Source organism: Berghia stephanieae, chromosome 1, assembly GCF_034508935.2.
Source record: "Berghia stephanieae isolate SIO BIC M18660-M18661 chromosome 1, UCSD_Bste_1.3, whole genome shotgun sequence".
In the NCBI taxonomy this organism is placed as follows: domain Eukaryota; kingdom Metazoa; phylum Mollusca; class Gastropoda; order Nudibranchia; family Aeolidiidae; genus Berghia; species Berghia stephanieae.
The window spans coordinates 91,470,345-91,482,621 of record NC_088360.1 but is presented as its reverse complement, the minus strand read 5'-3'; the positions used below and the strand labels follow the sequence as shown (position 1 = coordinate 91,482,621).

At 35.8% G+C, this 12,277-nt stretch overlaps 1 protein-coding gene across 2 annotated transcripts in view; it reads right to left on the bottom strand.

Moving 5' to 3' along the window:
* The window catches only part of LOC144961835 (poly [ADP-ribose] polymerase tankyrase-like), a 99,105-nt gene that overhangs the window by 69,387 nt on the left and 17,441 nt on the right, over nucleotides 1–12,277 (bottom strand). For both annotated transcript variants that reach the window (XM_078894893.1, XM_078894897.1), the window contains exons 8-14: nucleotides 8,646–8,763; nucleotides 8,171–8,331; nucleotides 5,973–6,060; nucleotides 5,539–5,673; nucleotides 4,634–4,759; nucleotides 3,909–3,989; nucleotides 1,717–1,880 (exon numbers count right to left, since the gene is read on the bottom strand). In XM_078894893.1, coding sequence (XP_078751019.1) covers nucleotides 1,717–1,880; nucleotides 3,909–3,989; nucleotides 4,634–4,759; nucleotides 5,539–5,673; nucleotides 5,973–6,060; nucleotides 8,171–8,331; nucleotides 8,646–8,763 — 873 coding nt within the window. The remainder of the gene's footprint in view (nucleotides 1–1,716; nucleotides 1,881–3,908; nucleotides 3,990–4,633; nucleotides 4,760–5,538; nucleotides 5,674–5,972; nucleotides 6,061–8,170; nucleotides 8,332–8,645; nucleotides 8,764–12,277) is intronic.

The following is a 12,277-nucleotide window of genomic DNA, read 5'->3' as shown; positions in this document are numbered from 1 at the left end:
GTTGACGACCAGGTACTCATTTTACACCTGAGTACGGTGATAGGATGTGAGTAAAGAGTCTTTCAAGGACTAAACTAGGCGCTGAGCGAGGCTCGAACCCAGGACCTTCCGATCCCAAAGCGAGTGTCATACCACAAGACCACATAGCCGCACAAAAAAAAGAAAAAAGGAATGGAGACAACACCCCCCCCCCCCCCCCCCCCACCCCCACCCAAAAAAAAAAATAATTTAAAAAATCAAAACAAACTCTTCCCACTTCCCATACTTTTGGTCCAGCATGTCACAGACACAAAATATTAACAATCCCTTTTCTTTTCACTCCCTAACATTGACCCGACCCGCTCCATCAATCTTCGCAGACACAGACGCACAGACACACACACACCCAACCACACACACACACACAAACACATGCTTAATGGATAGTATTATAGCACTATTTTCATGTTTTGAGGCAACACGCCTTCTCTGCTCTCACTTACACTTAGCGGTTCTACAACCATCTACTGCAGGACCGGTTCCTATCGTTTGACGGTCCCAAGGACGCCTTATGATTGGCCAATGTCGAAAAAGAACCGGTTCTTTGACAGTCCCACGAGCCTTGTGAGTGGCCAATGTCGAAAAAAGAACCGGTTCTTGGAACCGGTCCTTGCGGTTCTCATTTCCCAGGGACCGTAGAACCGGCAGTCCTAAACATGCTTGGGACTGCTCCGCACTAATGTACAGTCAATCACCATATGCATAATTTCAGAATGCATTGTCGATTTATTTTCATCTTTACCATTCACTTTGTAATTTGACTAACAGTCACTAGCTTCACTCAACAATTCTCATGTTGACGCTTCCTTTGTTCAAGTCTTCTTCATGCTCATGCAGTGATTGATTAGGATACTTTTTGAGAGAAGACACTCTTCATAATAATAGTGGATTATGGGTTTAATTTTTATTGGTAACAGTTACAAGATAGAACGTGTATCAATTATTCATTTTTTTAAAAATCAAAAACAGACACTAACACAGAAATCCCCCGGCTCCAGTAGTTGGAATGTCATAAAAGTAAATTTTTTATTTTTTTAATCTCCATCTTTCAACAGGCAAAAGTCTAGCCTATTCAGAAAATTATTGACTCTCGCCCTTTCCTGATAAGCATATGTTCCAAGTTCGAAACAAACTTTCTCTAGATACCTGGTCACGACTGGAAAAGGAATGAGACAAGGGACCCTGCCACTGTATGTTGTTCACAGGAGTTAAGGCGGTAGCCTCTATCCCCACATAAGACTTTTTGTTGTTATTTTTTCTAAGGGAGGGTGGGGGGATGACAGAGAGAAAGGAAGGGGTGAAAGAATAAGAGGAGCGGGGGTGGGGGTATGGAGATTTTAAAAAAAGCGAAATTATACCACTCAATTCCTTGTCGCATCTTTGATAGTTGACAGTCTGCTGCTAAGCAATGTGTAAACAAAAATGTTGATTGGATCCATATGACATGCTGAAGGACCAATTGCAGCATAGTTCGGGTCATTTACATCTAATTATCTGGGTCGTGTTTTGACTGCATCGTTTGCTCTATACCATATGGAAGTCATGTGACAAATTTCGAAAACACAGCTTAATGTGTGTTGAATGTTGAATGTATGGAGTGTGTTTTTAATATGCTGAAACATATGGGGGAAAAAAAAAGTTTAATTAAACCAAAATACAAAGAAAGAAAATCAGAACCTGTTGAGAAGAAATTCTAAGGGGCCAGTTCCTTCACAAGCTGCAGCAAAATGAATTGGACGTGCTCTATTTTTTGTCTGCATATTAATGTCAGGCTCAATGGACAGGAGACGGGTTATGTATTTCACATTGGGGTTGATAGCTGCACAATGAAGAGGTGTGATCTGGAGTTGAATTGGAAAAAAAGCTCATATAGTTTTAATTTATGGAAAATTCTTAAATGATTTATTTGCCCTTTCCAAGAGATGAAGCAATTTTATGGAATTGGCTCTTGGAAATTCATTTATAAGGGGCTGAGAATGTACCCTCACAGAATAGATTTTTATTTTTTAAATTTCTTAACACGTGTGCAATATCAGTTGCAAAACAGAGAGCAACTGATTATAGAATGGTCACTTATTCATTGTATCAACTGTATTTCTATAACTATTTATTAAATTACTTAAAAAGCACTGCTCTCATATCAGTTACATAAATAGCCTATAGTAGAAGCAGTGAAGCTGCTATTGTGCCATTAGTTGCAATGATCAGTGCTGATGGTGACAAAAAGTGAAAAAGTAGGAAAATGTTGAACGATTGCCTTTAAGCCTCATTTTTACTGCACTAAACCCCACTTTTAGAGCAATTGAAATGATAGACTATCATTGATACTCTAGCTAACTTCTGGAGAGTGGGAAACTGCACCCGTGTGTTCCACCACACATCAACTCTCTCACTGCTAGCACATTGTTTCGAGAAAATGTTATTTTTAAAAGGAGGAAATTCCTCCTCTGGACTCCAAAATCGCGGATTTACGAGGATCCGAGGAAAACCATCAGCACTGAATGATGAGGCATTGGTAGTGAAATGTAATAGTAAAGGTAATTCTCTGGTGTTAGGGGTTGTGATGGTGGTAATGATGATGTGGTGCTGGTGGTTGTGATAATAAAGTAATGGTAGTGTTAATGTAGAAAACAGACATGGAATCTCAGTCAACACAGGGTATAAGCTGATTAAGAAAAACAAAATGGTTTGAGGAATGCTTAAAGATAAGCAGGACGACAGTATCTTTAAATATCAGCTTTAATAACAGGGGTGAGAATAACTGGTCACAAAAAAAAAGGACATTTTCCAGCACATAGATCAAGAGCCATCCATGCGAAAATAACCTAAAAATTTGAATTTCATTCAAATTTACTGAGATGCAACCAAAAATGTCTCACAGTAATTTGACACCACTTGGAGGAATTTTAAAAGTTGAAAGTGTAATTACAACATATTGTGGTTGTAGTAATGGTGGTAGTAGGGATGATGATGTGGTAGTTGTAGTTGCTGTGATGGTAGAGATGATAGTGTGGTGGTGTTTGTATGGTAGGGATGATGATGTGCTGGTTGTAGTTGTGGAGGGGATGATGATGTGGTAGTGGTTGTAGTAGTAGTGGTGGTAGGGATGATGATGTGGTAGTAGGCATGATGATGTGGTGGTGGTTGTATTAGTTGTGATAGGGATGATGTGGTGGTGTTTGTAGTAGTATTGGTGGTGGGGATGATGATGTGGTGGTGGTTGTAGTTGTGGTAGTAGGAATGACGATGCGGTGGTGGTTGTAGTTTTGGTAGTAGGAATGATGATGTGGTGATGGTTGTACTAGTAGTGCTAGTAGGAATGATGACGTAGTGGTGGTTGTAGTAGTAGTGATGGTGGGGACGGATGATGATGTGGTGGTAGTTGTAGTAGTAGTGGTGGTAGGGATGATGTGGTGGTGGTTGTAGTAATGGTAGGCATAATGTGGTGGTTGTTGTAGTAGTAGTGGTGGTGGTAGGGATGATGTGGTGGTTGTTGTAGTAGTAATGTTCTTAGGGATGAAGAGTGGTGGTGGTTGTAGTAGTTGTGGTAGGGATGAAGATGTGGTGAAAGGGATGATGTGGTGGTGGTTGTAGTAGTGGGGGTGGTAGGGATGATGATGTGGTGGTGGTTGTAGTAGTGGGGGTGGTAGGGATAATGAGGTGGTCGTGGTTGTAGTAAAGGTAGGGTAATATGGTAGTCGTGGAGGTAGTTGTGGTAGGGATGATGATGAAGTTTTTGTGGTAAGTCTTTTTTTTTTAATTCAAAAAAAAAAATTTTAATTTAAAGGCAGAGAATTGTGATGGTGATGGGTGGAGATAAATCACCAAATAGGCGGAAAATTCTCAGTCCTGAATTTCTATTAACTTACACCATTATTTCCAAAAGGCTTCTTTCGTACTGATGCTGCTAGGATGATGTCCCTGAGATTTTCTTTCTCAAAAGTCAAAACCTAAAGACAAACAAAGAGGTTAAATTTGTTTTAGTATTCAATACTTGGTATTTAAAAAATATCAAGTTTGACATAACGAGAGCAGACCCACCAAAGGCAACTCACAAGAAAATCAGTATCTTTGAACAAAATATGTATATAAAATCTGCACCAATTTTCATGTCAAAGTGTCTAGAATGGATGTTAAATGTTTCAATTTGGTCATAAAAATTTGAGTAGACTTACAATACTTCATCTGTTTTCACCTAAAATTCACCTTTATGGTGGGGGGATTAATATTTCAGTCAAATTTGTCTTTCAGAAATATTTGAGTACTGATTAAATATGAGTAGCAGGTTTGAGATGGTGTATGGCACTAAATGAGAGGCACCTGAAGAATAAAACATTAATAAAATTTTGATTAAAAAATTGGAGCATCAGGGTTGGCAGTGGTCATAATAGTGAGAATGATCAAATTTCAACTCAACCATTGGCTAGACCTTAAAAATTCTCATTTGCTGGCATCAATGTTCAAAGTATCAAAACCTGACATAACCACTTAGATAAGGGCTGAAAGTGCTATGAAGAAAACTAGAAAGAAAGAAGAGAGAGCAAGGGTTGAGACTTAAAGAAACACCTGCCAGAAAAAAAAAATGTTTACTCACTTCTTTATGAAGAAAATTGATGCCAAAGCCACCAAGTCTTTCCGCTTCAGCAATGTATTTTCCAGCCAGATGACGGTGACCATATATAATGGCCTCAAATGCATCATCAATGATATATTGATGAAGCTTGGGGGAGAAGAATAAAGAAATATAGTCTCAATTAAATTGAATCTAAACTGAAAGGACATATAAAAAAAGGGAGGAGGCCATAATGTAATGAAAATCTATAAATACCGTCTTCACTTTTATAAGAACACTTAATTTGGATGCTCAATTAATATTTGTGTCTCGCTTAAGAAAGAATTTAGCCTTAAGAAAGAATTTCGCTTCAGAAGTTCCATTTCTTTTAAATAGATATGAATCAAATGGACAGAACTCAAATATAATAAAATGGTTGACAAGATTGACTGAGTTGAGACATATTATCTTTCATAATCAATGAAAAGGGAAGATAATGGAACTGTAAAAGAAGAAGGAAAAATAAGACACGTCTAGTGGATATTGCGCTATATAAAAGCTCAATTATTTATTTTATTTTTTTGGGGGGGGGGGGGGGGGAAGAAAAATGGGAAATTAGTGATTTGCTCACGTTATCAAGAGCTTAGCCAATGACTGACAAGAGTGAAATGAAGAATTGAAAAGATGTTGACCAATGTTAATTTCTATGAAATATGTATATATTGTGAATTTTTTTAAAACTTATTTCCCCCCCCCCCCCCCCCCCCCCCCTTCCCAAAATCAGTCAGTCAGTGAAGTAATTTAAAATCTTTTAAAATTTATGGACTACATTGTAAGACAAGTAAACTATGATCAAAATACCTAAAATAAGATCCTAAACGGAAGTTTATGTTAAGTTATTAAGTGACCATTAAATAAAACAAAGAGTAATGATTCAAGTAAATTACCAACTCATCCTTTGACTCTTTATGTTCCTTCACTGCCATAAGCTCCAAAAGAAATGTTTCAATGGCATCCAGGCTAACTCCTTTTGACATCCACTTCTTTGCAAAGTTGTAAAAATTACTTCCATAATTTCTTTCCTAAATTAAAACAAAGATCTGGTTATTTCAAAGACAATAATGTTCTTTTTAAAAAGTTATGACAGAAACTGACATGGTAGTATTACTTTTTCGATGATTATATGAGCTTGCTATAAAACTGTAAGTATAAGTAAAGAGCATCAATTTCAATTAAACTGAATTAAACTATCAATTATGGTATCAACAATTATTTTTTAAAAACCCCACCTATAAAATCAGTTATTAAAACACATTTTTAATTTAATCATTAATTTTCACAAAACAAAATAGGCACCTTGAAGAAATAATTGTATACTCACTTTCAAAAAGGCATTATTTCCTTCTTTTCCTCCTCTGGATATATTGAGTGCCCTTATATTTGACACTCCTAAAGACATGTTATTGTATCTGAAGAGAAAAAAAAATTGGTTTAAAAGGAATGTTGTTATGTTGAATCACAAGCTATTAGTTTGATTTACGCAAATACAAATTAAACTGGGTGGGGTCCTTTGACCTTCTATAATGGTCTATCTCCCCATGTTTTCTGGGTTGCTTACTGCCTTTGCCCTTGACAGGGATTACTTGGGTTTAGTCCTAGCCCTTGTTGGAGTCTCTGTCTGAGAGAGAAGCAGTCGTATAGCATTACTTTTTGAAGATATTGTTTTGCTTGTAAATCGTCTCTTTCTCTCTCTCTCTCTCTCTGTTAATTATTGTAAAATATTTTTATCTTGAAGATCACTTTTTGTAACATCCGAGTGTTCCTCTTGGCGGGATCCTCTGCTTGTGTCTGCACGGAACTTTTAGGTGATTTTAAACAAAGGCAAATTAATAGTTTGCTCTAGAATCTTCCTTTGTTCTCTTTTTGGTCCAGTTCCCTTTTCTTGCCTTTTCTCTGGTGATTTTTTGGTAAATCTATATTTTTAATATTTTTACTGGCGCTGAAATGACCTAAAAGAGTCGCAAGCGTCCTAAAACCCTTAAAAACAAAAACAAAAAAATTAAAAAGTATTACCAATTATGCACTTGGTCACTAAATTTTAAATTGTTCGTTTGTTTTGTTTTTTAAGGGTTTTACCGCGCTTGCGGTAAATACGACCTGAAATTGGGGAGATGCAATTTGGTTTTGTTGAGGACAAGGGTACCAGAAATGGAATATTCACATTATCAATGCTGATGGAAAGATGTATTGAAGTAAATAAAGATCTGTATATGTGTTTCATCGACTATTCAAAAGCCTTTGATAAAGTACAACACGAAAAACTATTCAAAATTCTATCATCCTTGGACATTGATGGTAAAGATTTAAGAATATTACGGAATTTGTACTGGGAACAAGAAGCAGCAATGCGTGTTGACAACGAACTAAGCAGTTTTACACCTATTAGAAGAGGAGTTAGGCAGGGGTGTGTTTTGTCTCCAGATTTATTCAACCTCTATAGTGAAATGATATTAAGAGATATCGAACATAAGAAGGGGGTGTGTATTGGAGGAAAGAATGTAACAAATCTGAGGTATGCAGATGATACGGTTCTACTGGCAGAATCTGAACATGAACTACAAGAATTACTGGATGTTGTAGTCAGGAGTAGTGAAAATATGGGACTGGAACTGAATATATCTAAAACAGAATGTATGACGGTATCTAAAAATAATAACCCACCAGCCTGTGTAATAACAAGCAGAGGACAAACAATACAACAAGTTGAATGTTTCAAATATTTAGGCTTCAATGTAACATCCAATGGAAAATCAGATTGTGAAATAAAGAAAAGAATAGGTATGGCGAAGAATGCATTCAACCAGCTGCATACAATTATGAAAAACAGGAATATTAGCATGAAAACAAAAATCAAAGTCCTGGATTGCTATGTACTGTCTGTGCTGCTATATGGTTGTGAGAGCTGGACCATAAACAAGACCATGGTTAAAAGACTGGAGGCAGTGGAAATGTGGTTTTACAGAAGAATGATGAGGGTGTCATGGATGGAAAGGAAAAGAAATGAAGAAATTTTAGAAATGGCAAACAGAAAAAGATCACTGATAACAAAAATCATCAAACGCCAAATGGAATTTTTAGGACACATTATCCGCCACCCTGGTTTGGAAATACTCGCCTTGACTGGAAAGATGAATGGAAAAAGAATAAGAGGAAGACAAAGAATAACGTATTTGAAAGGGATAAGAACTTGGACAGATGAAGCTGAGAAAGGTGGCGCTGCTTTAATAGAATTGGCAAGAGATAGATCAGCTTGGCGGAAGATGACCTCCGACGTCTGCTTCAGATATGGAACTACATGAGGACCGCGCTTGCAACACATTTAGGTGTTATCAGCATAAGTAAAAATAATAATAATAATAATAATAATAATAATAATAATAATAATAATAATAATAATAATAATAATGATAATGATAATAATAATAATAATAATAATAATAATAACAATAACAACAACAACAAACACATATTTGGTGTTTAATCCATACAAAAGGCTCTAAGAATAGAATCATTTCTTACTCTCCAGTGCTCATAGTGGAGATTAAGGGAGGAGGTGGCGCCTTCCTTTCACTTTTACCCCAGATTTCTCTTGTGAGAAGTTTGATCATTTCCATTTTCCCTTGTTCCATTGCCATATCCAAGGGAGTTCGGTCATCATTTACAGAGCGATTCATATTGATCTGAAGAAAACAAAACAAAAAAAAACAAAAAAGGAAACAACAGAAGTAAAAAATAAAATATGTTGAAAATCATTTTTAAAATTGTTACAATATCAAGCTACAAAACATTAGAGCCAGACTCATTAAAGATTATCATGGAATACATTTTTAAAAATATATTAATTACCATGAGCCACTATTTTTAACCAAGAGGGCATTTTTCTAGTAATTAGGGTAAAGAATAAGTAAAATGAAAACGAGTAAAAGAAAATTTACAACCAACAAACATAACCAAGGTATAATAAGGAAAGCATATGAAAATCACTTGTACTTACTTCTAGTAAGCCTTCTGTTTTTGCCAACAGTTCCTTCAGCATTTCAGTGTCATTCAAATTAACAGCTCTAAATGCCAGTTTGGTTGTCATTCGAGGAGACATTTTTGGAATTTTCTCCCTATTAAAAAAAAAAAAAAAAACCTTCGAAAACAAATCTATTACTAACTATCAAAATGAAAAATTGGAGAGCAGTCATTGGTACAAGATAAGAATCTGAAGCGGTGCATCATAGAACAATTATAATTGAATAGATCCTCCATAAGGAAAATACATATAACAACTCTATTGACTTATTCATTGATTGCTTCTGTGAGCTAGCTCAAACTTATCAACACGATGAGGACAAATATGCCCTAAAACTATCCATGCATATGCATCTGACAGGAGAGGCATATCTACTTTTTCAAAACCTGCCGCAATGATCTGAACAACTTCAGTGATTTGAAAGCCACATTACTTCACCACTACGAAATAAATGCCAATTCATATTGCTTTGGAGAGGGAAAAAAAACATGCCATCAACTTGTTGACAGACTCCAAATCAGTCTAAAGAAATGGCTGACCCTGTCTGATCTACCAGAGACGTAAGGTTTATTTGAGTTATGCACGGCAGAGCAAAAGCACGATGCTATGCCGACAGAAACACAACACTTCATTGAGGAGTAAGGAGTGCAGACCCTGCAGGACATCATTATGTATGCTGACTGCTACTTCGCAGCCCAGATGACGGACTATCTACGTCGAGCTAACAATATCACGACTGTCCACCATCAACCTACCTCTACTACAGCCCAGGGGTATCACCCAATCTCACCATGTCATCACAACGAGAACATAACTCACCACCAACCTGCACACAGCGCAGCTAGCCATAAGCAGGCCTGTAAATGGTTGGTGAAAAAATTGTCGGAACTTTTTGAACACGCGAAAATAGACAAAACAGGACAAAAATATGGACACAACACAGATATGACACGTCAATTGACTAGTCAAATCAGGTCACTTTCCCCTACTTATTTATAACGAGGTCCTTATTTTATGGTACCAAAAAAAAATCCCAATTATTTGAGGGCCCAAATCTGAGTTAGTTGTAAAATGAAAGGAAGAGAACAATTCCTACCCTTTTGAAGGATGTGTATCTCGTGCTTAACACAGGAAGCTGCGATCTTCGCTCCTGTTTGGGTTAAATGTTTACCATAATTCGTTCATTTATTTGGATTAATTCTTATAGAAGAAGAAGAAGAAGAAGAAGAAGAAGAAGAAGAAGAAGAAGAAGAAGAAGAAGAAGAAGAAGAAGAAGAAGAAGAAGAAGAAGAAGAGAAGAAGAAGAAGAAAGAAGAAGAAGAAAGAAGAAGAAGAAGAAAGAAGAAGAGAAGAGAAGAGAAGAAGAAGAAGAAGAAGAAGAAGAAGAAGAAGAAGAAGAAAGAAGAAGAAGAAGAAGAAAGAAGAAGAAGAAGAAGAAGAAGAAGAAGAAGAAGAAGAGGAGGTGGTGCGGTGGTGTGAGCTTTCGAAGAAGAATATATATTTCGAAGAAAAATAATTATTTCGCATTATTTTTTTTCCGTCTCACATCCGGAAGAAACCAAAGAAATATAGACTGAGAAATAAGAACCGGAGATATGAATGTGTGTCGGTAGCAAAATAGAGAAACCTTCCGGTCCGGTTCGACACATTTCTGTGCGTGCGTTATTTACTGACTAGGTGTGTGTGTGTGTGTGAAGACGACTCGCGCGAACTTCGCGACCCACTCTCGCTGGCTGTGGCACAGTAGCCACGCAGTGAATACATCCACGGCTAGCGGAGCGTGTAGGTGGCATGATAATATAGCTATCTGAAAAACGGCAAATTTTGTTTGGTCTTTGATGCGACAAATGAAAAGTTTTTTTTGTTTTGTTTTTGTTTTTTAAGTCGGTATTTGAAACGGAATACAATCTATTTTTTTCGAGGAACGAAATAAAACTCTTTTTTCATTTTTATTGGTTCTGTTCTTTGACGTTACGAATTTCATTTTTACTATTATTTTTTTTTTTTAATATTAGCACTTTGAGCAAAATCATACTGTCGGATTTCCGACATTAGACGGAAGATTTACAGGCCTGCATAAGTGGTACATTTAAAAATACTGTGAAAGTTGCAATATGAACAATCACAATACTTCGGAATGTCGAAAAAACAGATTGAGGACAAACAGTAATGCTACAACGGATGACCAGATTTACGTCAAAACTCCAATATCATTAAATGTGTGCTCAATTGTGAACATATCTCCAAAATCAAGAACCTACTACAAACGCAGCAACTGATAACACCGTCATCAGAGCAGACCTGTCAAATTGAAAACTTCAAAATTTAGTTAATTTTATGTCAATTTTTAGTAATTTGACAAGGAAATTCATAATTTCTGAAATTGTGTACGAACAACCACAATATTATTATCATTATTATCATTATTGTAGTAGTAGTACTAGTTGTAGTAGTAGTAGTAAGTAGTAATAGTAGTAGTTCTTATTATTATCATCATCATTATTATTATTATTATTATTATTATTATTATTATTATTATTATTATTATTATTATTATTATATTATTATTATTATTATTATTTAAATATTACCAGGAATTAAAAATTCGTAATTTTCCATAAAATTTCGTATTTGGCCATGAAATTTGTCTAAAATTCGTAAAATTACGAAATATTCGTCAGATTCGGCAGGTATGTCAAAGGTGAATACAACGTCGGCAATAGAATCCTCATCAAGTCAGTGCCAGACAAAAATTCTAAGTGGATCAGATGGCTTAGACCATACCAGGTTATAAACAAACCAGCAAAAAATAAATTCACTGTCGACATAGATGGAACACACAAAATTTATCATGCCAATGCAATTAAAATGGATGACGACACAATAAAAAATCCAGGTATTGCAACAAACAACAAAGACACCTCCGACGTATGTAGAATTATATATATATATATATATATATATAATATAGAGATGAGAGAGAGAGAGAGAGAGAGAGAGAGAGAGAGAGAGAGAGAGAGAGAGAGAGAGAGAGAGAGAGAGAGAGAGAGAGAGAGACTGAGAGACAGAGAGAGAAAGACAGAGAGAGTGAAAGCACAACCAAATAATAGTTATATAATCCGAGACTGACTATAATATCTTTCGGCACTGTTTTAAGTTTCCCGTGATTTTTTATTTTAATTTAGACTATAATTATTTTTTTTTCCATACAGGATCAAATTTCTTTAAATGTATTATTGTCTAATAGTATGTCCCTGAGATAGAGAATAATGGATTGTCTGATTTCAGGCAATTGCCTGAGAATTTACAGCCTTGACAAGAGATTGAGTTTAAGTAATAAAAGGGCAATGGAATCGCCCCAAGTTACCTAACTTTATAAAAAATCAAAACTTTTTAAGAGAAAACAATCCAGCCATCCAAGATTTTTAAAAAACAATAATAATCTTGCTGCATTCGAAATCGATACTCAATATGTAACTTTGAAAGTCAGCTCGAGTTATAAATTTGTGAAAAATACTATCGTATCACAAATTACTTTGGAAGATTAAAAAGAGAAAGAGATAAAAAATGAAATCTGGAGGTAAAAGAACCGACTTTGTAAAGATTAA